A 27,662-nucleotide genomic window follows, 5' to 3' on the forward strand; every position below is an offset into this window, starting at 1 on the left:
CATTCATGCACTCCCTTAGGATAGGTTGAGGGAAAAGGGTAGCAAGTAAGAAGTAGGAAACAGAGGTTGAGAGGCACACACAGGGAGAAAGGTCCCCACTGGAACCTGAATTGGTTAGGTATAGGAGGTCAGTGGCTACATTCCACACTCCCTGTGCCGGGCTATGCGTTCTCTGCAACCTGCAGTGGCGGCCGGTGGCCTAATTTTCCGGTGGGGCTCTAGCTCTCTTCCCCCCCCTCGCCTGCGGGGTTCGGGGACGAACCCCACGAAATATTTTTTCAGAAATGATCCCTTAAATTATGACTTCTGGTGTTGTCATATAAAAATATGAGAAAACTGATCAATACCTCCATAATCTTCAGTGTGGAAAATATTATTTATCAACCTGAACATCTACACTGTACCAGGAATTTGTATTCTCAGAACTGGTCTTTGTTTTTTTCTTTCTTAAAACTGTTCATGTTTTATGAACCAATACCTCCACCAAGTGGCTTTACAGTGAACTGCATGTGTTATGTAGATAATGTGTTTCTGGTCATTAATAGCATCTTTTCAGTAGCATTAATTATAAATATTTAAGTGGTTGTGAATTATTGCAATTTAAAAAAAAAAGAACCACAGCACAAAACGTAGAGCTTTAAATTTGTACAAGACTTGTTTTTGTTTCTCTGAGGATTATTTACAAACAGGCTTATTTACATATAGCAATAACTCAGAAATGAAAAAGCTACATCATCTAGCACGAACAACCAGTTAGCATAATGATAATACATTTGTTATGTACAATGTAACTGGCAAGACTAGAGCAAGAAAGAACATAAAGAAGTTTGCAAAAGGTTTAAATAACTTCAAGTATCTGTCTTCAGATTTCGTGGAGGTTTTAGTCCGATGGGAAGCAGATTTAAAGCGACACCGAAGATAAACCAAAAATGTGGTGGAGCTGCAAACCGTGTAGTGTTGCTGGCACAGGAGGAGCTATAACCGTTGGAAAATACATCACAGACAATGCAACAAACGTGGAGACAGAACAATCACTTCTGTGATAAATGCCCACTTATTAATAAACTTCTAACACAACCATGGGAAACCTCCTCTCTACATACATGTATAAAGTGATATCCAGCTTATTGGCCTATAGCACCTTTTTTACTGCTTTGAATAACAAAAACAAAAAGAAACAATAAACAACTGTTCCTCTGGGGGAAATGAGTCGAACGCAACAGGTTTCCAAACAGTCCTCATGTTCCTGGACTTTATGGTTGAACAACATTGAAAACATCTTTGGTATCCAAAAGTAACTTCACAACACAGGACTCTCTTGAAAAAGAGAGTTTTAATCTAAATGAGACCTATCCTGGTTAAATAAAGATAAAATAAACAACATTCTGCGGCCGTTTAATTGTCTCTCTAATAAAACGCATTTTATTTTTTAAGGGTCGTGTGTGTGTGTGTGTGTGTGTGTGTGTGTGTGTCTTTATTTGTAGAGGAATTTTGCCCTTCTCTCCTTCTGAGTGGCAAACCTCTCAATGACTGGTGTTGAAGTCAGGAATGCTCCTAATTAGTTTTTTCTCAATTGACAGCATAGCCAGAGCATTCAGGCGATCCTGTGTCATGCTGTTCCTCAAGAAAGTCTTGTTCCTTTTCAGAGTGGAAAAGCACCTCTCTGCCTCAGCCGTAGCCATGGGTGTGGTTACAAGAACCTTCAGAAGACTGACAGTCTCTGTGAATGTCTCCTGCAGATTGTTGTCAACAAAGAAGTGGAGCAGATTAACAGCACCACTGCAAGCCCTGAACTGGTCAGTGTCATAGACGAGGGACAGTTCCGTCTTGAGCTTTGCCTTGTCCAGTAGAGGGTAGGCCTCAACAGTTGTTTCCAGCGCTGCTTCAGGGAATGTTTGGCTGTGTTGCTCGAACAGGTCTCCTTGCAGGAGGGTGGAGCTGATGAGGTGTTTGGTGAAGGAAAATCTCTCCTTTGCGTGACTCAGTATGGTATCACATACCTATGAAATAATGCACAATGAAAAAATCAAGACATAATAAATAACAGAATCACCTTTTCACATATATCAGTCATAATGTCATTAGTGTTTCCTATACGATGTGTCACAAACAAAGAGCTTTCTTGTGAATGGAACCAGAATAACAGGACATCTATCTGAGCGTCAACAGAACAATATTACTGTTTAAAATTCAGTCACTACAATATATACATTTAATGACTATGTTTGCACTTCATTCATTTATTGTTGGGCCCTTTCTGTCCACTGTGGTTGCTTCTGGAGGCCTAAACCTTTTCTGATCTGTCTTGATCCCCTTTGAAATGTAGAGACTGTGGGACACTTTTTGCAGTTTAGGCCTTGTTACAGTAAGTGTAGACGATTCAGAATGTAATAAGCAATAGGCCTTTTATGTGGATATTTTAACTAGCCTACCTATTTATTGAATTTACAGAAAATGGGCTTTATTATGAAATGTATCATTATTGTGATATGAAATGACCTATATTATGAAAGGAGCTTTTGGTCATAGAACACGTTCCTATTACTGCTTACCTCTCTAGCCAACCGCTGTTGCTCTTCATGTCCAAGTCCCCTCCGTTTTGTTGTGGGCGGCTGTTGCACAGATCCATCAGGAGGAATGGAGTCCCTGATCCAAACCACAAGTAACCATGTACTCATTGTGGGAAGAATTGACAAATTAGGTTTGACTATTTGAAATAGTATTCAGAGATACACCTTATAAACATTATATAATATATACATTTCCAGTAAGCCTGTTTAAGATATTTAAACAAGTATGTATGAGTTGGTCTATTGTGTTCAGCTAAATCACATTTAGGTTTCACAGATTTCCTATAATAAGCACATCTCAGCCATTGTAAATAATGATTTACCTGATTGTCTGTATGCTGCTGGTGAACCTCTTGATGAGTCCTGTGATGTAGAGAGAGTCGATGTTCCTCTTCTGCAGTTGGCTAAACAGCATGTGGCATGATGTTGTGGAACAATGTCAGGAAAAAGCAAAAAACTTCATCTTCCATCATTCTCACAAAGCCCCCAGCTTCTCTCACTGTTATGGGATCAAAATCACCTGAGTCTCTGATTGTCTTGAAACAGTTCAGGATGTTCTCCTTCTGCTCATACACAGTGTTAACAGCACGACTGTGAAAGTTCCATCGCGTTGTGGAAGTGCCAGGAAGTCTGTGTGCCACCACTTGATCCAGGATTGCAGTTCTCTTAAAAGACCTGGAGAAAAATGCAGCAAATCCACCAAGGTCTGAAAAAAATGCCCTTATTTTGGGGATGTGGGAAGTTGCCTGCTGCATAATTAGGTTCAGCTGATGCGCATAGCAGTGGATGTAGTGCGCACTACTGTAAACATCCTTCACTTTCCGCTGAACTCCACCTTTAGCTCCCCTCATCACCGCTGCACCGTCATAGGCTTGGGCGATTAGTTTGCCCTGTTGTCCATCGGGGAGTATAGTGCCCAGCCTCTCCATCAGCGCGGTGGCAACTGTGTCAGCATTCGCATTTTGAAGAGGGATGAACTCCAAAAAACGCTCCTGGACGTTGTTATGGGGATCGATGTAGCGTAGCACAAGGACTAACTGGCAGTGGGTGGAAATATCAGTGGTCTCATCCGCCTGAATAGCTAAATAACTGGCATTTTTGACCTCCTCCAGAATGTGATCTTTAGTAACTGCTAACATGCAGTCCAACAGTTCATTTTGCACCGTCTTTGAGGTGCCTTTGAAAACGGTAGCCGTTTTAAGGTGCTCCTCCAAGACGCTATGTAACGAGGCCAGCAGGTTAACTAAACCTCGAAAAACGCCGGGGTTGTCGGATGTGTCACTAGGGTTGCCAACTGTCCCGTAAAATACGGGATTGTCCCGTTTTTGGAAACGTAAGTACCTGTCCCGTAATGAACTGATACGGGACGCACCTTGTCCCGTATTTTGGGGTGGTGGAAGAATGACCGCTCGTTATGGTGATTCTCAGTCATTCGCTCTCTTGAGGACTGCGTGCGCACCTCTCAGAGCCACACACACACAAGCAGGGGGGGCTATCTTGAGCTGTGGGAGCAGCAGCATGCACGCTCAGCTCATTGGTCAATACTCATAGTCATGCAGCAGAGGAGCCAATCACTATAACGTATCGTATCTTAGCAACCGTTTCACCTCCATGCTGCTCGTCCTGCCCAACATGGAAGATGCTGCCGACGACAAGCACAAACAAAACTACCTCCTCAGAGTCCGAAAGTGATGCAAAAAACAACTTTTCTCCTCCTCCTCCGCCGAAGAAAAAGACGAAAAGAAAGAGTTACTACAGAACTGAGTGGGAAAAAGAATACGTGTGGCTAGAAAGCGTAAGGGACGATGTGCACAAGGCAAATTGTACTGTCTGCCGCCGACAATTTTCAGTTAGTCACGGAGGACTAACTGACGTTAAACAACATGCTGCAGGTGAAAACCACATGAAAACAGAGAAGCAAAGGAGAAGCCAGGGAGCCTTGACACAGTTCCTCGTTCGTCCAGCAACTCCAGAGGCTAACTTGGTATGTCAAATAAGGATGTTAATTTTGTATATGAATTTAAATTAAACCTACATTTACAAACATTTTGTTTGGTCAATTTCATACTGCTAAATGTTCAATGTAATTAAGTACCCCAACACTGATACACTGTGATATTTTTTAAACAATATATGATCAACTTAATCATATAATGATGCAAGTAGATGTAATGACTAATATTTATTCATAATCAGAGGTGGTAGAGTAGCCAAAAGTGTACTCAAGTAAGAGTATTGTTGTTTTAAAACAATATTACTCAAGTAAAAGTAAGAAGTATTTTTCATTAAAACTACTATTCACCTCCGGAGACCCAGAAATTAATTGTGTCCACTATAGAGGACACCAAGGAAAAGGAAGGACTGAAGGATGGAGGGAGGAGTGAAGGGAGGTCAGAAGGAGCTAGGGAAAGAAGGAAGGAAGGAGGAAAGATTGAAGGAAGGAAATAAGCAAGTAAGGTAGGAAGGAAGGAGTGGAAGATGGAAAGAAGTAAGGAGGGAAAGAAGGAAAGAGGGGGAAGGATGGAAGTAAAGAAGGAATGAATGAAGTACAGATTTAAGAAAGGAAAGAAGCAAGGAGGGAGGGAAGGAATATATATATATATATATATATATATATATATATATATATATATATATATATATTGTATTCAAGAGGTGGGTAGAGCAGCCAACCGTATTCTTATTTTAGAACAATATTACTTAAGTAAAAGTAAAAAGTATTTTTCATTAAAACTACTCTTCAAAGTACAATTTATCCAAAAAGCTACTCAAGTAAATGTAACTCATTACTACCCACCTCTGTTCATAATAAAAAATAATGCATACTATATACAACCTATACACACTCAAACAGCTAGTATATACATGTGTAATACATATCAGGTAGTATTTGATATTATATATAATATTATATTACAATGATTATATGTATAGTGATATTTTCTTTTTCTTTTACAGGTAACTGCTGCTGAGGTAGCCCATGTTTATCACACGGTCAAACATAATTTGAGCTATAACTCATCTGATTGTGCATTCAAATTGACCCTGCAAACACTAAGTGACTCCTCAATCGCAAAAAAGATGTCGTGTGGGAAGACAAAAGCTGAGGCAGTGGTCACTGATGTCCTGGCACCAAAGGCAGTTGAAGAGGTACTCAGCCATTTGAAGAGTGAAGTGAAGCCGCTCCAGTTTTCTCTACAAACTGATGCCTCAAATAGAGGCAATCGTAAGATGTTTCCCTTGGCTGTGCAGTTTTTCACTCCAGAGAAGGGCATTGTTAAAAGGCTGATCGACTTTGTTGAAAATGCAGATGAGTCTGCTGCAGGGATAGCCAGTTCAATCCAAAGTTCTCTGGACAAAATGGGTCTAACTTTGGATCATGTGTCTGCATTCAGTGCAGACAATGCAAATGTCAATTATGGCATCCATAACTCTGTCTTCACAAAATTGAAGGAGTCCAACAGCGAGATCCTCCGTGGCAACTGCCATGCACATGTGGTCCATAACACCGTGAAACATGCCTTGGATAAGCTGTCAATTGATGTGGAAAATATTGTCCTGAAGGTGTACGGTCACTTTTCCATCTCTGCCAAAAGGAGAGAGACCCTGAAGGAGTTCTGTGAGTTTCTGGATGTAGAGTTCCATGACATTCTGCGCCATGTGGTGACCAGATGGCTGTCACTCAACCCTGCAATCAGCCGCTTGTTGGAGAACTGGACTGCGCTGAAGTCATATTTCATCAGCCTCGGTGATGAATGTCCAAGGCGGCTGCGAGAGTTGCTGAGGTTGCCTGAAGATGCAGCTGGGGTTGAAGAGGAGGCTGATCTTGCAGAGGTGTATCTCCTCTTCTGCAACAATGTCCTGATGCTTTTTGAAGAGTCGGTCAAAAAACTGGAGAGGGATGCCACCACATCTGCTGACCTATATGCCATCATGGACTCTTTTCTGAGAAAACTAATCAAGAGAAGAGATGATCAGTTCTATGGCTACCTCACCAAACAAAAGCTTCGGCGTCTCATTCCATCTGAAGTTAACCTTGCCAGGGAAGAGTTTACAGCCTTCTTAAACACTGCCATCACTTATCTGCAGAAGTGGTTCACATTCTCTCAGGAAAACTGGCTCTTTTACCTGCAGCCACTCTGTCTGACATCTGGGAACATCTCATATGAAGACATGGAAAAGATCATTGAGAAGCTACACCTAGTTGCCAGGTATGTAACTCACACACTGTACCACTTTGTACTTATTCCCTTTATACTGGCATATTATGCACACCACTTTTGTCTTGTATTAATAAAAAACAAAATTATACATAAATACTTCTCATCATACAAATCATGTCTTATTTAAATGCAAACAAATGCACGGGGCTTTTATGTGTTGTTTTTAATATAACATTTTATCAAATGAATTCAACAAGTGTCTCAGTAGTTTTTAATAATGCTACTGAACTGAATTCCAGTTTCATCTCTATTCGCAGGCTCAACCTCTCCATGGATGAGCTCTTTGATGAGTGTGTTACGGCAAACAGCCTCCTCGATCACCTCACAAAGTCAAAGGATGATTGGGAGCTGAAGGGAACAGCTGAGAGGTGGGTAGCAGTTCTCAGGGGCCGGGCAGCTGACCTTCCAAACATTCTGGCTGTGGTGTCCTTTGTCCTCAGCATCCCTTCCTCTACTGGGTACGTGGAGAGGGTCTTTTCTTTGATGAAAAATAAATGGTCAGATGTGCGGAACAGATGCTCTGTTGAACTAATTAAGAGTGAGCTGATTGTCACTCTCAATTATGAAGAGTCTTGCTCAGAGTTTTACACTGCATCTCTGGTGGATAGACAACTCCTTGCTGCTGCAAAAGGCCAACAAAAATACAAGTGGAAGAAATAGGGTTGTGTGACATCGTCTCTGGTTGTTCCATAGGCAGTTTTGGGGTTTGCCAATAGTATTTTTTTTCTGCTTTAATGTGCACACACACACACACACACACACACACACACACACACACACACACACCACACACACACACACACACACACACACACACACACACACACACACACACACACACACACACACACACACACACACACACACACACACACACACACACACACACACACACACAGGTGGTGTGTTTTTCTTTAGTTTACGATTTTGCACTAATCTACTTTTTTCTTTCAAAGAGGCCAAATATGTTTGCACTACATCTCAAACACACTGTTTTTTGTTCAGAAGGTGTATATTTATGTTTTTTATTCAGAAGGTGTGTTTTGCACTAATCTATTTTTTCTTTCAAAGAGGCCAAATATGTTTGCACTACATCTCAAACACACAGTTTTTTGTTCAGAAGGTTTATATTTATGTGTTTTGTTCAGAAGGTGTATATTTATGTTTTTGTTCAGAAGGTGTGTTTTGCACTGATTTATTTAGTTATTTAAAGACAACTGTTTTGCACATTTGAAAAAATAAATGATTGAACGATAATCTGTTTCTCATGTCTCATGTCTATAACCTAACTATAACCTCACACTTTGGGTGTTTGACACAAAATTTAGACTGGAATTGAGGGGTTTAACCCAAAAATGGGGGGTTTTGCCGCGCTGCCAAGATGTGTCCCTTATTTGAAACTCTGGGAGTTGGCAACCCTACACATCATGTGTCAGTCTCCTCATGGCCACGCAAAACCAGTTCAAAGCCCCTACAAAATGTCACACAATCAATAATCTTCGACAAGACGTGCCTGTTCTTGTCTACTTCTTTGTTGTGCTTTATTACTGAGATCTTGTACCCTTGATCTAGCTGCGCGGCTATGTTAGCTTTGCCTAGCATGGCTAGCTTACTGGTACATGTCATGTGTGCCTTCGTGCACTCATGCTTTTTAATTCTTTCGGACAAATGTTTCATGTCATTTACCTCCTTCACAGTCCACGGGCAGGACGTATCTGTCCCCGGCTGTTTGAATAGCAAGCATGGAAAACAGCATTTAGTATTTGCATCCAGCTAGCCAAGCCTTTCTGGTGTACTAGCTACGTGTGAAACTTCGCGTATATGATTTGCTTTTCTCACGAGCATTCTGTGTCAGTGACGTGCGGTGAGCTTCATGGCTGGTGAGGTACCGATTCTTTCAGAGTCAGATTTACAAATATTATATTTTGACCTTAATCAAAATATTCGGTTATTTTCAAAAGCTTTTTTAGTCTGATGCTTCGATTCATTTTAAACAGACCGTTCGACAAAAGGATACCCAAAATCTAAATATTGGATTGTTCTTTCTTAGTAAGATCCCATTTTCATTACAATGGTGGTCTTACCTTGACTTGAAGATTAAGTCCATGTTCTCCTTCTGGACAACAATCTCTCTTACTTTTTTGTAAAAGTCCTCCTTATCTTCCTGTAGTTTCAAAAGTCTAGCTTGTTGTTTGTGTCTACCGTCTCTGCGTAGAATAACAGTAGCAACAAAAACCTGTGGGCTCACGTGCGCCCCCTTCAGTGCGCAGAGGTTATGGCTGCCTCTCCTGCTGCTTTTTTCATTGCCGTTATATGATGAGACCAGCGAGCCTAAATATCATATATACGTTAAAGTTATTTAGAGACTATGGATGGCGAGGACAAATGTAATAAAGGGATCTACAAACATGACATTGGTGACCTACAGTGAGTTGGTAACACAGGCATGCGCTTAGTGCCCGCTTTCCAGCCAGTTTCTGTGGGGTGACACATTCTGAGGTGAGGCAGAGCTCATCTGTGCCTCATCTCACCCCACAGCAACTGGCTTGAGCGCGCTCACAAAATAAGTGCCCGCGCTAAATTAGTGCCCGCGCTCCAGCAAGTTACTGTGGGTTTACGAGAGGCAGAGCTCGTTCCTGCCTCACTTCTCATCGCTACCCGTAGTTGTAGCGGAGCTCGGCAAATTTGCTGATTTTGACTTTAAAAAGCGATTGGAATCATACATTAATCACACTTACATCATAGATCAGTGGAGACATTTTATTATTATTACCATTTAGTTTTTCTTTAGTTGTTTTTCCGTTACATTGGAGTATGACAGGTGAGGCTCTGCCTCCCCTGCCTCCCCTGACTGCACGTCGCTGTTCTGTGTTATGCACAAATCGGGTTGGTCCGGTCAAAGGTCTTTAATTATCAATTTATCTCCCAAACTTCTGCTTTCGAAATGATTGGAGAGTAGCTCTTGCACGGAATTGGGTGCGGACCGAGGTCCGGCGACTCCACCTGCACACGAAGCCATTCTCATCCAACTGCTGCGTGCCTGCGTCACCTTGGTCACTCACGAAAAACAACTCACGTTAACGCACGTAAGCAACGTGGGCGCCAACGTGAGCGCCCTCGTTACCAAAATATTTGACGCCGCTGATTGGCTGAAATTATGTTTCGGCGGCACAATTTACTATTGAGACTTTTGCAACGTGCTGGTTGCTGCTGTTTGGCTCGGGGGCTCCTTGCACGGCGCCCCGTAATGATAAACTAATGCCACGGGCAAGGCCAGGCAGGAAACATGTGAATTATCAGTAACTTTATAAATAGTAACACAATTTTAAACGAGATTTTATTGTAGATTATACATTTTACTGATACCAATTGTATGATATTTACCTTGTTCATTAAAAATAAAAATAAAAAAAATATATATTTTTAAAATATATATATTTTTATTTTAAAAAAAAAAATGTATGTGGGAAGAGGTGGGGCGGCGCCCCTAGCGCCCCTATAGGCCGGCCGCCACTGGCAACCTGTTACCCTCTAATGGCACATTTCCACTGCAGCGGGGTAGCCCCGTTTAAGCGTCCCTAAGCGTTCTCACTCAGGCCTCGGGCTGCCTCGCTGGCCGTCCGAGGCCGTGGCGCATTTTCATTACAGTTTAGGACCTGGGGTAGCTACGTAGTGTAGGCGGGGCGATCGGCTTTTTGGCGGGCTTTTTGGGCGGAGCGACGCTGGGTAAAACTGCAGTGGCGCCATCTTCAATGCGACAACAATGGAGGATGTGGAAGCGATCGTTTACTTGTTTCTTGGTGTGTGGCTTGTTATCACAGCAAGAAGGAAAATATGTGAATTTCAAGCAGCAGTAAGTACTGCCCCATAAGAACATTTTAGGGAATATCAGATCATGAAAAGAAAATCTTTCTAATAAATTAAGCGAATATCAAAGCTAACTATAAACATAAATACTAAAGTGTAAAACACAGCAAAACTATATTCATAAATCGATCTTGTGACGATTCTCCCAATCAGCAGTCGAGAGTGTTGACGTTAGTTCAGCCCTGGCCTTGGCCTGATAGAACCACGCTTTTATGGGGCCGGAAAAAGTACCCGCTAGCCGGTGTCGGTACCATATGTGTTCGGGGTACCATATGTGTTCGGGGTCCGTCTCTTACCAATGACGTCACGTATTGTGATTGGCGTTGGCACCGCTGCTACTCATAATGTGTACGGCTTTAAACGGAACAAAGCCTTCCGTTAAGCTGTTTTCACTCTCACTCTTATGGTGATAGGGCACACCTATTTCCCCACAGGCCACACCAATTTCCCCACAGGCTAGGCAGTCAAGAATATTATAATTAGCTTCGGCTTGATGTGGAGATGTGATTTGATGTGTCGTTTGTCCCCCAACTCCTCTCCAAAGTTGAGATATGTAATAAAATACTCAGGGGAGTTTCCTGAATGTTCATGCCCAAAGCCAAGCACTGGGCCCTGGGTAAATTAAGAGGCTGATCTGGGGCACTTTTGTCCACTTTCCCTGGTGCTAGAAACTCAAGTCAGGCATCCCTGGAATCGTCTCAGAGAGTACATGATCAGTGGGGCCTTGTTTTTACTGAAACATGATGTTTCGATGTATATTTCCATTGAAAATTCTAACCGCTAGACGCAAAGCTAGCATCGCAGCCACTGCTCCGTTTTCGGAGACTTTGCACACGTTTTTCACAAACATTTTCACACGCTAGGAGTATGGGAGTGTAAATAACCCAATTTGTGTTCTGTGAAACGGAAAAGGATTTTACATTGTTTTTGTTACTTTCATTGCAGGGTCTTAAATGTAATTTAGGTTAACTTCCTGTTTGAAGTTGTTGCTATGGAAACAACATGACGGAGAAAAAAGTTATATCTTCTACATATAATAACGGACAAAGTAAAGAATGAAGTGTAGGCTATGTTTAAATGTTCGGAATTTGACCGTGCATGATGGTCCTCTTGAGTTGCCGTACAGCCAATGGCGTACAGCCATTGCTCCGTTTTCATGTTTTTTTTTACATGTTTTTCACACGCTAGGAGTATAGGAATACTTCAATTCGGTTCGTCATGATCTGTAGATGTGATTTGCCCCCGAGCACCCCTGGGTAAATTACCGTACAGCCAATCACAATGCGTACAATGCGTACGCCATTGGTAAGAGACGGCCCCCGAACACATACAGGACTGTCTCAGAAAATTAGAATATTGTGATAAAGTTCTTTATTTTCTGTAATGCAATTAAAAAAACAAAAATGTCATACATTCTGGATTCATTACAAATCAACTGAAATATTGCAAGCCTTTTATTATTTTAATATTGCTGATTATGGCATACAGCTTAAGAAAACTCAAAAATCCTATCTCAAAAAATTAGAATAGTTCCTCAGACCAAGTAAAAAAAAAAAGATTTATAACAGCAAAACACAATCAAACATTTGAAAATGTCCATTAATGCACTCAGTACTTGGTTGGGAATCGTTTTGCACGGATTACTGCATCAATGCGGCGTGGCATGGAGGCAATCAGCCTGTGGCATTGCTGAGGTGTTATGGATGCCCAGGATGCTTCAATAGCGGCCTTTAGCTCATTAGCATTGTTGGGTCTGGTGTCTTTCAGCTTCTTCTTCACAATACCCCACATATTCTCTATGGGGTTCAGGTCAGGGGAATTTGCAGGCCAATCGAGGACAGTAATGCCATGGTCAGTACACCAGTTACTGGTGGTTTTGGCACTGTGGGCAGGTGCCAGATCATGCTGGAAAATGAATTCCTCATCTCCATAGAGCTTTTCAGCAGACGGAAGCATGTAGTGCTCTAAAATCTCTTGGTACACAGCTGCATTTACTCTGGGCTTGATGAAACACAGTGGACCAACACCAGCAGCTGACATGGCTCCCCAAACCATCGCTGACTGTGGGAACTTCACACTGGATTTCAAGCAACTTGGATTTTGCTCCTCTCCAGCCTTTCTCCAGACTCTGGCGCCTTGACTTCCAAATGAAATACAAAACTTGCTTTCGTCTGAAAAGAGGACTTTGGACCACTGTGCAACTGTCCAGTGCTTCTTTTCCTTAGCCCAAGTCAGACGCCTCTTCCGTTGTCTTGAGTTCAGAAGTGGCTTGACCATGGGAATACGGCTATTGTAGCCCATTTCCCGGACACGTCTGTGAACAGTGACTTTTGATACCTGGACTCCAGCTTCAGTCCACTGTCTTTGAAGCTCCCCCAAATTCTGGAAGCGACTCTTCTTCACAATGCTGTTAAGGCTGCGGTCATCTCTCTTGGTTGTGCAGCGTTTCCTGCCACATTTCCCCCTTCCAACAGACTTGTTGTGGATGTGCTTTGAAACTGCACTCTGTGAACAGCTTGCTCTTTGAGAAATTTCTTTTTGTGTCTTACCCTCCTGATGGAGGGTGTCAATGACGGTCCTCTGGACAGCAGTCAGATCAGCAGTCTTCCCCATACTTGTGATTTAGTTTACTGAACCAAGCTGAGTGTTTTTCAAGGCTCAGGAAACCCTTGCAGGTGTTTCGAGTTAATTAGATGATTCAAGTGATTCGTTGAACACCCTACTAGTATACTTTTTCATGATATTCTAATATTTAGAGATAGGATATTTGAGTTTTCTTAAGCTGTATGCCATAATCAGCAATATTAAAATAATAAAAGGCTTGCAATATTTCAGTTGATTTGTAATGAATCCAGAATGTATGACATTTTTGTTTTTTTAATTGCATTACAGAAAATAAAGAACTTTATCACAATATTCTAATTTTCTGAGACAGTCCTGTATGGTACCCCAAACACATATGGTACTCACACCGGTGCTACGCTATATGGAAAGGCCACCAAAAACTGGCCTGGCCGCTTGAGGACGATTAAGGACGCTTAAACGAGGCTACCGGCTGCAGTGGAAATGCGCCATAATAGAACCTCGAGAGGTCAGAGAGGGGCAAGCTTTTGGATAAAGTTTTACATATAAGATTTAAGTTTTTAGAATTTAAGTGAAAGAGTAAGAACTAAAATGTATAGGTGAAGAGGCACAACGTATCTACGTCAATGCACTCTTATTAGACACTACTATGTCATGCTGTCCCTTAAGTTTCCATATGACACTCTGTTTTAGTTTTAGTTTCACAGGAATAATACATGTTGAAGTGTTCTCATACATCCTGATGAGCAGGCTGCACCTCTGTCACAGGTGTTTGCATGTGTGTGAAACTGTGAATGGCTTCTTGTGTTGTAAAGCACTTTGAATGTTCACTTTTTGCATTTATTATTTTCCAAGTGAACATTCAAAGTGCTTTACAACACAAGTAGCCATTCACTGTTTCACACACATGCAAACACCTGTGACAGAGGCAACCACACAAGGTGCAGCCTGCTCATCAGGATGTATGAGAAAACGTCAACATGTATTATTCCTGTGAAACTAAAAACTAAAACAGAGTGTCATATGGAAACTTAAGGGACAGCATGACATAGTAATACCAAGGAGTGCATGGAAAAATACCAACAAATAACCAATAGCCAATCTGCATCAAGGCAAGGAGAGTATAAAACATTTTGAGGTGAGGCATCAAATCATTCCCTTCATCCATCACCGGTACAGACGCTCTCCTTTCACTCACATCACAGGTGAGATCAGAAACCTTCACTCACTGTAGATCAAATATAAAGACCTCTAATTATTTGAACATTTCTTCAAGTCCCCATTGACTCTAATAATTTGAATCCCAGCAGCGATGGCAGCAGCAGTTTCATCCAGAAGCAGAGGAGCAGCGGGGAGGCTGTTCTTCCTCTTCACTCTGCTGGGTCTGGTTTGCACCGCAGCTTCACGGATTGATCAGAACCAACTGGTAAATAAATAGTCACATAACTTCCGTTTCAATTGGAAACAAATCCACATTTTCTTTCAGTTGATCTTAAAACATTTTGTAATTCTGCCGGCTCAGGCACCAAAGTGCGGCTACTTAAGAGCTGCTTTTATGTTCCCAATTACAACTGCTCATTTTCATGATGGATTTTTTTTTTAAAGAAAAAATTCAAGGAATTACTTCAGGAAGCAGAACAAGACCTGGACATATGGAAGGTGAGTCCATGCGTCACATCAATTATTTGGAGTAACTGTTCAGAAGGGACTTTATGCACTAGACACAACACAGCAAATAGGTTCACTGCCATCTCATGAAGTCTGTTTGTTCCCACATTAGGCACAAAGCGACACCGAATTTGAGCTCCTTCAAGGATTGATGATGGATAATGTGAAGTTCGATGAGAAGATTTTGACCTTCGAAAAGGATCTGAGAGCACGCAAGAATTTTCTCCAAGACGTGGAGGAGTACTACCATGCTGAATTGTAACCTCCTTGTCAACCAGTGCCTCTATGACACTGCATCTATTGTATCTGGGAGGTTTCTATTTCTCACTGAGCTGCTCCATCTTAACTTTACAATACACTGGCTTAGAAATCATACATTTCTGTAATTGAAAATAGGTTATCGATAATAGGTTTGTTGACCTGCAACTGTAAATGAATAAATGTATAGTTCAAATCTAATATATTCAATGTTGTTGCTCAAAATAATAAAAACAATGATTGTATAACATGTCTTTGTACAGTGTGTCTTTCCTGACTAGGAGTTATTTCTTGTATTTTCCAGCGAAGTCAAAATGTGTGCCGTGAGAGAGGTCACCGCCAACAGGTTTAACACTTATTTGATCAAATACTGCCCCCTGGTGGTCACAGTAGTATGCAAACCTAAAAAGGGTGTGTCAGGTGGAAAAAGGAATAACCTGTCCTGCATTAAATATCAGGTCCAGACCCTATACAGTCTATGGTCCAGACTTATGATACAGATGTTTTCTGTAGCATTGGTTAAATATAATTCTTTAACCTTAACCAATGCTGATTTAATTCTAAGACTTGCTGCACGCATCTCTCTCAAATATATGTAGTACAAATATTGGAACGCCTTTAAATAACAAAGTATTGAAGGGAAATGAAGTGGAAGATAAAGAAAGATATACTCGTGTGCTTATTGAGTGATAAATGGACCTTTCTTATTCCTCTTCAAAGCGCAATCAGCCATTCACCGTTTCACACACATGCACACACCTGTGGCAGAAGCAACCACACAAGGTGCAACCTGCTCATCAGGAGAAATTAACTTTACACAACGATCAGGAGATTTGCCTGATAAAACTAAATCTGTTGTGGCTGTTTTCTGGCCCCACAACTTGGAGATGTCACGTATTATTCCTGTGGAAGTCAAACTAAAACAGAGCGTCATGTAGTAACAAAGGACTTTCTGCCCTGCATGTCATCACATACTCATAGAAAAGTATAACGCTGGTGTGTTCTTGTAAAGAGAAACTCCAAAATACTAGTTATATGAAAGGGAAGCTTAAGAGACAGCATGACGTAGTAGAAATACCAAGGAGTGCATCCAAACATACCAACAGCATCAAGGCACACAGGAGAGCTCACAGGAAGGAGAGAATAAAACATTTTGAGGTGAGGCATCAAATCACTCCCTTCATCCGTCACCGGTACAGACGCTCTCCTTTCACTCACATCACAGGTGAGGTCAGAAACCTTCACTCACTGTTGGATCAAATCTAAGTCCCCATTGACTTTAATCATTTGAATCCCAGCAGCGATGGCAGCAACAGTTTTATGGAATTAGATTTGTGTCATTAACATTTGTGGATTCAGCTTCCAGTTTGTGTTCGGGCGGCAGACAGCCTATCCGTTTTTAAGAGTACGCTTAAGACCTTCCTTTTTGATAAAGCTTATAATGATAAAATAAAATAATCGAATAAGAGTGCATTGACGTAGATACGTTGTGCCTAAAAACTTAGATCTTATATTTAAAACTTTATCCAAAAAAGCTGTATCCATAGATCTCTTAATGTTGTTCTCAAAGTGCACCAGATTGATGCTTTTAACTTCAATATTTAAAAAAAATCTTCCCGGGGAGAATGCCCCCGGACCCCCATAGAGGATGTTAGGTCCACTCCCCACTTATAAAAATAGCACTTTACCCCTGCTATATGCTGTGAGCTGATTGTCGAGCCTTCATACACACTGTGTATTTGCGTGGGGATTGTTGCAGTAGAACATTCCACTGTAGCGCCCGGTACCTTAATGGGAAACCCTAAATGTTTGAGCACCCCCTATGAAACGTCAAGCTACCCCACAGCACCCCCAAAAGAAAATCTCTTGCGCCGCCACTGTGGGCAATGTTTCCAGGTCCAGGAAAGGCCCCTGCCGCCACCTACTGTAGTGTGCCTTGTCATGTCACCAAATCACCACTCGTGGAAGTATACAACCATGTTTAAACTCTTTTAAATTCTTCTGATCAGCCATGTTTCACCCAAATAATACAAAAATATTTGTATATCTTGTTTCCCCAGCAGGCTCCACTGCCTTCCTGCCTCTCTGACCCTATCACTGAGCTTAGTTTGTCTCCTTCTTTGTTTCATAAATATTGCAATGTAATATGATATGTTCCCCACTTTATTTAAAGGTGACCTATCATGCAAAATGCACTTTTGTACGTCTCTATACATGAATATGTGTCCCCGGTGTTCCAGGGAACTCACCAAGTGTCAGAAAGCACAACCCTCTCTATTTTCCTCCATACCCAAATCTCTTAAAAAGGGGCTGCAACAGATCTGATACAGACTGATCCAGATTTGAACACTTCTATGACGTCACAGAAGTGGCGCTACGGCTATTGGGCCAACTCCACCAATCAGGAGGAGACAGCCACGGACATTGCCGTTGGAAAGCGCTGGAGATGCTGTAGTACATATGCCAGGCCTGTAGATGGTGCTGTTCTCACAGAATCAGCCCATGCAAAGACAGTGTTAAATTGAGCGAAATGAGGAATGGCTAAAATGCATGATCTGTTTGGTATTTTGAAAAATAAAAAGTATAAATATGCCTAATATAGGTATGGTCCTATACTATATTATTCAAATATAGCATGATAGATCCACTTTAACTCCACAGTACCTACACTTTTCACTGTCACTTTTTCCCGTTAAGATAAGATAAGATGATAAGTACCATATTGATCTTACTTTGGGAAATGTTTGTGTTGCAGCAGCATAAAAAGACATGGAATTGTACAATAACAATTAAAAGACAACAAATAAACAAGAAAGTAGGAAATATAATGTGATTTTATTCCAAGAGAAATATGGAGCAGAGACTTCTCTGCCAGCCAGAGGGGATTTGTTATACAAACATAGTGTAATTTAATGTTCCACCTTTTCCCTGAGCAGGCATGTTTTATACACTCAGCCACTGGAGGGCACAGCGTGCACACAGATCATTTTAATATCAGCACCATGGACAGCATCCTATTTTATTTCTATTGAGATGTTTACATTTTTGGAATGTTTATTTCTAGTCTTTTTATGTTATTCTTTGTATGTTTTTTTATGATGCTGCAACGCAACACATTTCAAAATTGGGATCATAAAGTAGGGTACTTCTTATCTTATCTTATCCACACTACAGCAGGTACAAGTAGGTGAAAATAGATGCAGAAGCAGCAGAGTTGGGGAGTGGTGGAGTACAAATACTTTGTTAGTGTACTTAAGTACATATTTCTGGTTTGTTCCTTTAGTTTGAATGTGTGTTTGGTGGCATGATCATTATTATTTGGAGTCATTGCGTGCCTATTGATTTGAACACGATCCGTGTATCCATCATTTCCTGGTCTTCTCTAAAGAAGAGGGACCAATGGAAACGTTGTCATGTTGCCGTTGTTCAGCATGGAAACATTCATTAGCTAACAATGACATTATTGTTCTATTAATATAAAGGGAGGTCAGGTACTCTTTAAAAAAGCTGCTAGTTATGGGTACTTTTTACTGAAGTACATTTCAAAGCCCTCTTTACTTTGACTTGAGTAAAGGATGTGTGTACTTTTGACGTCTCTGAGAAGCAGTAGGACTAAGACACTTTGGTTGGACACTTCGGCAGCGACCAGCAGGTGAACTGGCACCTCTTCAGCTCCCGGTCCATACTCTGGCCGTTTCTCAATGTCGAGGAGGCTTGCTTGGTAGCACATGTATGCTGGGCATTTAAAAAGTCCTTCGGCGCCACTCGATGACGGAGTATGCTTGAAATAGTGTCTCTGGAAGGGCTTTGCTCGACATTGAGAAACGGCCCCTGTGTGTCCAGGAAACCTGATCTCACCAGAATGCGTGACTCCTCCACGACTCCTTAACACCGCATTGCGTGGTGGAGTGAAGGAATCTTTTATATTTGCGTGTCGGCACCACGCAAACCACCCCAATTTAAAGTGAATGAGGCTCCAAATAACGTAAACTAAAGGGAAGGATTTATTTGACACAGCTGAAGCTCTGGCCTTCCTTAAAATATAACTAATTTAATAAAAATTCACCGTTTTTTGAGAACAAACATTGGTAAATAATGCACCATAATACATTCTGACGAAAAATTAAAATTATTATGAATACAAATAAAATAAAAGAAGCCTCCCGTGAGTTACTACAAGCTATAAAGTAGATTTTTAAAACGTTTTATAGAATAGAAATGCGTGTGTGCACGACAACAAAGGAGCCTCATTCACTTTACATTGGCGTTGTTTGCGTGGTGCCGACACGCAAATATAAAAGATTCCGTGACTCGACCACGCAATGCGGTGTTAAGGAGTCGTGGAGGAGTCCGGGACTAGAACCGGCGACCCTTCGGTCCCCAGTCCAAGTCCCAACAAATCAGAGCCCTAAAACATGTCATTGGCCAGTACGGGTATCGAACCCACAACCTTGGCATTATTAGCACCACGCTCTAACCAACTGAGCTAACCGGCCACACTTTGTGTTTTTGACATCATTTGAAAAACAACGACAACTTGGTGTGACACTTTAGATGAATATATATATTTTTGCAATTAAGAACTGTGAAATTTGAACATTTAATACTTCTCTTTAAATATATTAAAGTCCATACCTCAAATTACTTTTTTCAACCATATAATGGCCCTCCAATTGTGTTTTTATTTGTCAGACAGTTTATAGATTTGTTATCTGAACGGTCATCTGTATATCTTTCTTACTCTCTAATGCTGGTTTATTTCTATTTCTATTTTGAGATGTTTATATTTTAGAATTGTTTATTTCTACTCTTTTAATCTGTAACTTGCTTTGTGTTATGCTGCTGGAATATTTTTTTATAATACATTTATTTTTATCATTCCATATTACTCTTTAATTCGGCATGTCCCTCAAGCGCTATGTCATGTGTTAAATTGAGCAATTCGGCAGTGTTGTGCACATCGGGACTCGAACCGGCAACCCTCCAGTTTCCAGCGCAAGTCTCCTCAAACCACCGCTCCAAAATCTATGCCTGGCCAGCACGGGTATCGAATCCGCGACCTCTGCGTCAACAGCACCACGCTCTAACCAACTGAGCCAACCGGCCGTGATTTGCACTGCTTTTTTGACATATCTTTAAACACAAAGGAAACTTGGTGTGACACTTGATGAATATGTTTATTCATGCGATCATTAAGTACTGTCCTTCTGCTTCTGCTGATGTATCTGACGTCCAGCGCTCCGTCCGTCTTTTAACTTATTTTCCTTTTTCTCCCTCGATCCTCCTTAGCAATGGTCATTATAGTCCTTGACAGCGGTCTTTACTACTGTATTGACAACGTGTCACATGTTCTGAACCATCAATCAATCAATGTTTATTTATATAGCCCAATATCACAAATGTTACATTTGTCTCAGTGGACTTCACAGTTTGTACAGAATATCAGTATGACAATACGACACCCTCTGTCCTTAGACCCTCACATCGTACAAGGAAAAACTTCCAGAGAAAACCCCACAGTTTAAAGGGAAAAATGGGAGAAACCTCAGGGAGAGCAACAGAGGAGGGATCCCTCTCCCAGGACGGACAGACGTGCAATAGATGCCGTGTGTAAATTGAAAAGATAATACATTTGCAACATAGGTAGTCCAAATGTTTTGAAATGCATGTGTGTATAATAAGAAGATGAATCCACGAGGATATCCATCCAGGACTTATGATCCAGGACCGCAGCCACGACTCAAGATCCAGGACTCGCAATCCATGACACAGGACCGCAGGATCATCCATGACTCCGGATCCCGGCGTATATAGACACCAAAAAGAAAGAAATTTGGGGAAGCTGGGTTAATCGGAACATGAGAGTACACAGGTACAGACAGAGAGAAGGAAGAAGTGAGATGTCCCCCGACAAAACTAAGCCTATATCAGCAAAACTAGGGGCTGAATCTAATCAGCCCTAACTATAAGCTTTATCAAAAAGGAAGGTCTTAAGGGTCTTAAGCGCACTCTTAAAACGGATAGGGTGTCCTGCGTCCGAACACAACTGGAAGCTGATTCCACAAAAGTGGAGCTTGATAAGAAAAGGCTCTGGCTCCTATTGACTTTTAGAGACTCTAGGAACAACCAACAACCCTGCATTCTTGGAACGCAATGCCCTAGTAGGACAATAGGGTATAATGAGTTCTTTAAGTAAGATGGCGCCTGCCCATTAAGGCTTTGTAGGCGAGAAGAAGAATTTTAAATTCTATCCTGTGTTCTATAGGAGCCAGTGTAAGGCAGCCAGAACAGGAGTAATGTGGTCCCTTTTCCTAACTCTGGTTAGTACACGAGCTGCAGCATTTTGAATCAGCTGAGCGACTTGACTGACTTCTTGGTACACCCTGATAATAAGGAGTTCAATAATCCCAGCCTTGAAGTACAAATGCATGACTAGTTTCTCTGCATCGTTTTGAGGCAAGATATGCATGATTTTTGCAATGTTACGTAGATGGAAGTAGGCGGTCCTTGAAATTGATTTTATGTGGGCGTTAAAGGATAAATCCTGATCAAATATAACACCAAGATTCCTTACAGTCTCACTGGAGGCCAAATTAATGCCATCCATAGTTAATATATCTTTAGATAATTTGTTTCGTAGATTCTTCGGGCCAAGTACAATAACTTCAGTTTTGGTCGTGTTTAACATCAAAAAATTTAAGGTCATCCACGTTTTTAAGTCCTTGAGGCAGTCTTGAATTTTATTTAGATGATTAATTTCATCAGGCTTGATTGATAAATATAGTTGAGTATCATCCGCATAACAATGAAAGTTTACAGAATGATTCCTTATAATATTGCCTAACGGAAGCATATATAGGGTGAACAAAATAGGTCCAAGCACTGAGCCCTGTGGCACTCCATGGCTAACTTTGGTTTGCATGGAAGATTCATCGTTGACACGTACAAACTGAGAGCGTTCAGATAGATAAGACCTAAACCAGCCTAAAGCAGTTCCCTGTATGCCAACTAAGTGCTCTAGTCTTTGCAATAGGATATCATGGTCGATAGTATCAAATGCAGCACTAAGATCGAGTAAGACAAGAATAGAGACAAGTCCCTTGTCAGAGGCTATTAGAATGTCATTTGTGACTTTAACCAGAGCTGTCTCTGTGCTATGTTGTGTTCTAAAGCCAGACTGAAAATCTTCAAATAAATCATAGTTTCTTAAGTAATCACACAGCTGTTTTGCGACTGCTTTCTCAAGAATTTTTGAGAGGAACGGAAGATTAGAAATAGGTCTATAGTTGGCTAAAACCTCTGGATCGAGGTTGTGCTTTTTAAGAAGCGGTTTTATCACTGCTACTTTGAATGATTTTGGAACATAGCCTGATAATAAAGACATATTCATAATATTTAATAAAGAAGTGCTAATTAATGGAAAAACTTCTTTTAACAGCTTAGTTGGAATCGGGTCTAAGATACACGTTGATGGTTTAGAAGAGAGAATCATTGAATTTAATTGTTCAAGGTTTATGGCTGAAAAGCATTCTAGTTTACTATCTAGTGTAATATTATTAGAACTTACGTTTCCGGGAGCTGTTGATAACACTATACTGGTCAAAGGCAAGAGGTCATTGATTTTGTTTCTAAGAGTAACAATTTTATCGTTAAAAAAGCACATAAAATCATTACTACTGAGTGCTATGGGAATAGAAGGCTCAGTCGAGCTGTGGCTCTCTGTCAGCCTGGCTACAGTGCTGAAAAGAAATCTTGCATTATTCTTATTCTCATCTATTAATGAAGAGTAGTATGCTGCTCTCGCTTTACGCAGTGCTTTCTTATATTCATTGAGAGTAATATGCCAAATTAAACGAGATTCTTCAAGTTTAGTGGAACGCCATATCCTTTCAAGTTGTCTCGACTTTTGCTTTATTTTGCGGGTTTCGGCATTATGCCATGGAGCTAATCTATGTTGTTTTATTTTCTTCTTTTTCAAAGGAGCAACAGAGTCTAATTTTATTCGCAGCGCATCTGTAGCACTATCAACAACATGATCTATTTGGGGTGGTGTACATTTTGTACAAGTTTCCTCCCCTACATGCAGACATGCTATCGAGTTAAGTATTGGTGGAATCTCTTCCTTAAATTTGGCTATAGCACTAACAGATAGGTTTCTGCTGCAGGAGCTTTTGGCTAATGCTTTGTAGTCTAGTAACAGTACTTCAAAAGTTACTAAGAAATGGTCGGATAAAGCAGGATTATGCGGTTCGACTAATAGTTGCTCAATTTCAATACCATAAGTCAGAACAAGGTCAAGAGTGTGATTATAGCAGTGGGTTGGTTTATTTACACTCTGACAGAAACCAACAGAATCTAATATAGAGTTAAATGCAACAGTAAGGCTATTTTTATCATCGTCAACATGAATATTAAAGTCACCTACGATAATTACTTTATCTGTTTTAAGTACCAAAGCTGATAAAAACTCAGAGAATTCTGATAAGAATTCTGAATAAGGACCTGGTGCACGGTACACTGTAACAAATAAGATTGGCTGCAAAGTTTTCCAGGTCGGATGCGTAAGACTGAATTGACCAATCAGAATCGATATATATTTTAAAGCATTTCAATGTATGTTTGTACTCAAAATGTGAGTAAGCTCTCTGAAATATCATTTTTTAAAACCCATTATGCCACAAAATGTAACACATTCAATGTGTTTTTGGGCAAAATATGTTTGTTTGGACACAGACACTCAACATGTTTTAGGAAAAGCCACAAAAGTACCGAAGTCATAGCTCAAATCTTCAGTGTTTGTGTTTCTCTCATTTCCAGTGCAGTCTGGATGATTCAGTCCTCTTAACAGCGCCCTCAGAGATAAGGCTGTAACAAATGGGCTTCAAGTACAAGCAATTTATCACTCTTGGGTCAAAGGGACGGTTAATTGTCACAGATTGTGTGCTCAATTTGAAAATGCTTTTACAGATCGTTTCCAGACTGGTCTCAGTCTGATTTCATCAGTGAAATACGGAATAACACTGCTAAGAAGAAAAGTAAAGTATAGAAGTTTAAAAACATAATTAGAATCCTTTTACATCAGAGGATTTTAATGAACACACATGTTTCTTTTGATATTTTCCGAGGACTCACGGTTCTTGCATCAACCTGAATGCATTACCTCAAGCAAATATAAACAATTACACTTTTTTAATTCACCTTGCAGTCTATAGGAGTACATTCTGTCCCATTTTACCACACTTCTCTGTGAGCATAATTAACTAGATTTTAAACAATGTTCTGAAAAAAAGGATTGTCTGACTTTTTCTGTTGCCGTGCAGTTAAAAAACAACCCAATTAGTCTACATTGCAAAAATCCCTCCTGCACAGTGCCAGTCTTCAGGGTCCAGCAAAGTTCAATCCGCCCTTGATGTGGGAAATGGCACACAGGCTGCTATTGCACACACCTTTGGCTGTGAAAATGCTTCATAAAAAGCGTTAATCCCCCTGTACTGCAGCAGCGTGTCCCAGGAGATAGCAGCCTGACAGGGCCATTCTGACGGCTCTCGGCATGAAAGCACAGGATTGTGTATCTGCAAAGTGCAGCCGGGGCTCCCTCAGCCACTCGCACCTCGCCCAAACAACCACTCTCAAGCGGGGTGACAAAAAAAACACATTCAGCTCCCACGGCCGTCAACTTCCCCTTTTCCATGGCTGTAACAAAGCTCCGTGCTCTCACATGCCGAGGCTGGACAACACCGGCTGGCAACTGATTGTTCTACTGTGAAAGATACAAATACATACCTGTTCATGGAAGATGATTGGTCAGTTACTTGTTATTGTACCAAAGTACTAGCCAGATTATACGATACGATACAATACAATACGATAAGATACATAACGATACATAAGGATAAGACAGAATACTATACGATACAATATGATTTGAAACGTTACCATATCATGCGATACAATACGTTTCGATACATTACGATGTGATACAATAAAATAGAATAGGTATGATATGATAAAATACACTAAAACACGATATAATAAATAACAAAACAATACAATACATAACGATACAATGCGATACGCAGCGGTGGAAGAAGAACCTAGATCTGTTCCTTTAGTAATAGTAATAATATCACTGTCTCTGTTACAAGCGGAAGTTCGGCATCAAAATGTTCGTTGAGTAAAAGTATAATTAATATTCCCTATAAATACTCAGCTGTGGGAGTATTTGCGAATGATCTTAGTGACCACTGTGTTGTAGCCACAATTAGGGACACAAAAGTCCAAAAGGTTAAACCTCTTATTATCATCAAGAAAGACATAAACATTTTGTGGAGCAGGGTTTTGTACATGATCTGTTTGGGTTTGATTGGGGGGAAATCGATTTGTGTGCTGATGTTGAAACTGCATGGTCTTATTTTTATCTTGGTTTTATGGAGATCATTGATAGACATGCACCCCTGCGTAAATTTAGACTGAAGGGACGAGACAATCCTTGGTTTTCTGCTGAACTGTCCAGTCTCCTGCATGAGAAAAACAAGGCCTGGGCAAAGGCTAGGAAATCAGGCTCAGAGGTAGAATGGCTACGTTTTAGGCAGCTAAGGAACAGCTTCACTTCAAATGTCAAAAGTGCTAAATCTAAGTATTATCTGTCAGTAACCACAAAGAACCTGAACAACCCTAGAAAATTCTGGAAAGCCATAAAATTGATATCCACCGGTGATATCCGTAATGAGGTACCTCCGTGCCTTAGCACAGCATCTGGCTCTATATCGGATTGGGCCACCATGCTAAATTGTTTTAATGAGCATTTTGTGTCCTGTGGCTCTCAATCGTTTCATTCTGTTTCTAATTCTGCTTCTGTGAACACCACAGTCGGTGACTCAGAACAATGTGGTCTTGAAAACCCTTTCAGTTTTACTCCTTTTACTGTTGATGTTGTTCATGTCTTAACCAAGCTAGATCCTAAAAAGCCAGCTGGTCCGGACAATGTAGAACCTTTCTTTTTAAAGATAGCTTCAGATTTTATTGCTCCACCTCTTACTACTCTTTTTAGCTTCACTCTCAGCACGAACAAAATCCCAAAAGTATGGAAGTCAGCTTATGTCCTGCCACTACTAAAAGGAGGGGAGGCCACCTTATTAAACAATTATAGACCCATCTCTAACTTGTCAGTTCTGGTCAAGGTTCTTGAATGCCAGTGAGTGAGCAGGTAAAGGAGTTTTTATGTAGCAATGACATCCTGTCTAAACATCAGTCAGGCTTCAGAAAGAAACACAGCACCATCACTGCCACAATGAAAGTGGTGAATGATATTACGAGTATTTTAGATAATAAGCAGAGTTGTGCAGCTCTATTTGTTGACCGATCCAAAGCTTTTGAAACCGTCGATCAGTGGCGGCATGGTGGAACATTTGGTGGGGCTATGGTGACCAAACCATACCAGGGCGGTCCGGGGGGGTCCTCCCCCAGAAGACATTTTTGTGAAATGACCCCTTAAATCATGACTTCTGGTGATGTAAGAGGGGGGGGGGGGGGGGGGGGACACACACAAATTTCTCCTGCATTCCTCCCGATTTCTGACAAAATCAGATTTACTCACAACTGTTTCCACTCGGACTTTAATACAGCTACACCATTGTTTGGTTTCCATGGTAGCGCGTCTCTTTAGCAGCGCGCGCAACTTAAAGTCTGAGAGGGTGAGGAGGATGAAAACTGAACAAGAATCGACAACTCGACCCTCTGATCACTCCTTTCCTGTAAAATACAGGTCCAGCCCACACATATGCTCCATGGTGCTACAAGCATTGCCCTTACAACTACAATAAGCATGTACATTTTAATCTACAGCTCCGGCGATCCACTAGCACAGGAGTCTACACCTGCAGACAACTACTGTAGCGTCACCTTGGATACGAGTTCAAACAACTCACAGACACACAGGCCAGGGCGCTGACAGGGCGCCCTTTGAGCATCAGATCTGACGACGCTGATTGGCTGAAATTATGTTTCGGCGGCATAGTTTCCAGATAGCAACAGTCAGCTTGTTGGCTGCAGCTGCTCTGGCTGAGGGCTCCTTTCTACCGCCCGGACGAGAGAGGGTAATGATACACGCCAGGCAGGAAACATGTGACTTATCAGTAACTTTAGACATCGTAAAAACATTTTAAACGAGATTTTATTGTAGATTATACATTTTACTCATACCAACTATATAATATTTACCTTGTTCATTAAAAAAAAAAAATATATATATATTTTTTAAATATTTTCTTTAATTTATTTTTAATTTTTAATGACAATCAAACATGTGGGAAGAGGGGGGGCGGCGCCCCTAGCGCCCCTATGGGCCGGCCACCACTGCCGTCGATCATCGCATTTTGAAGCAGAGGCTGGTCAGTATTGGCCATGCAGTCGGGTGGTTTGTGAACTACCTCTCTGAAAGGTCCCAATGTGTTCAGTTTCATGGGCTGTCTTCTGAGTGGTTAAACATTGCTAA

General features: G+C 41.1%; 1 protein-coding gene across 3 annotated transcripts; it reads left to right on the plus strand.

Annotated features, from left to right (window-relative positions):
• Positions 1-3,240: 3,240 nt before the first annotated feature.
• Positions 3,241-15,419, plus strand: LOC307044745 (uncharacterized protein). Of its 3 annotated transcripts, none has more exons than XM_079690065.1 (5): positions 3,241-3,274; positions 14,356-14,448; positions 14,551-14,669; positions 14,849-14,902; positions 15,024-15,419. In XM_079690065.1, the coding sequence occupies exons 1-5, from the start codon at positions 3,256-3,258 to the stop codon at positions 15,171-15,173; spliced, it is 435 nt and encodes a 144-aa protein (XP_079546191.1). In that variant the 5' UTR covers positions 3,241-3,255; the 3' UTR covers positions 15,174-15,419. The 3 variants fall into 3 exon arrangements, with proteins under 3 accessions (XP_079546191.1, XP_079546192.1, XP_079546193.1); XM_079690066.1 differs by having other exon boundaries at positions 14,554-14,669; XM_079690067.1 differs by lacking the exon at positions 3,241-3,274 and having other exon boundaries at positions 14,265-14,448; positions 14,554-14,669.
• The last annotated feature ends 12,243 nt before the right edge of the window (positions 15,420-27,662 follow it).

The sequence above is a fragment of the Notothenia rossii genome, assembly GCF_949606895.1.
Source record: "Notothenia rossii genome assembly, chromosome: 6".
NCBI lineage: Eukaryota > Metazoa > Chordata > Actinopteri > Perciformes > Nototheniidae > Notothenia > Notothenia rossii.

What these genes read in the sequence shown, in the direction of transcription:
- LOC307044745 (XM_079690065.1), top strand. An exon ending in GGATTGATCAGAACCAACTG is followed by an intron (nt 14,670 to 14,848) that starts GTAAATAAATAG and finishes TTTTTTTTAAAG; the next exon opens with AAAAAATTCAAGGAATTACT. An exon ending in AAGACCTGGACATATGGAAG is followed by an intron (nt 14,903 to 15,023) that starts GTGAGTCCATGC and finishes TTCCCACATTAG; the next exon opens with GCACAAAGCGACACCGAATT.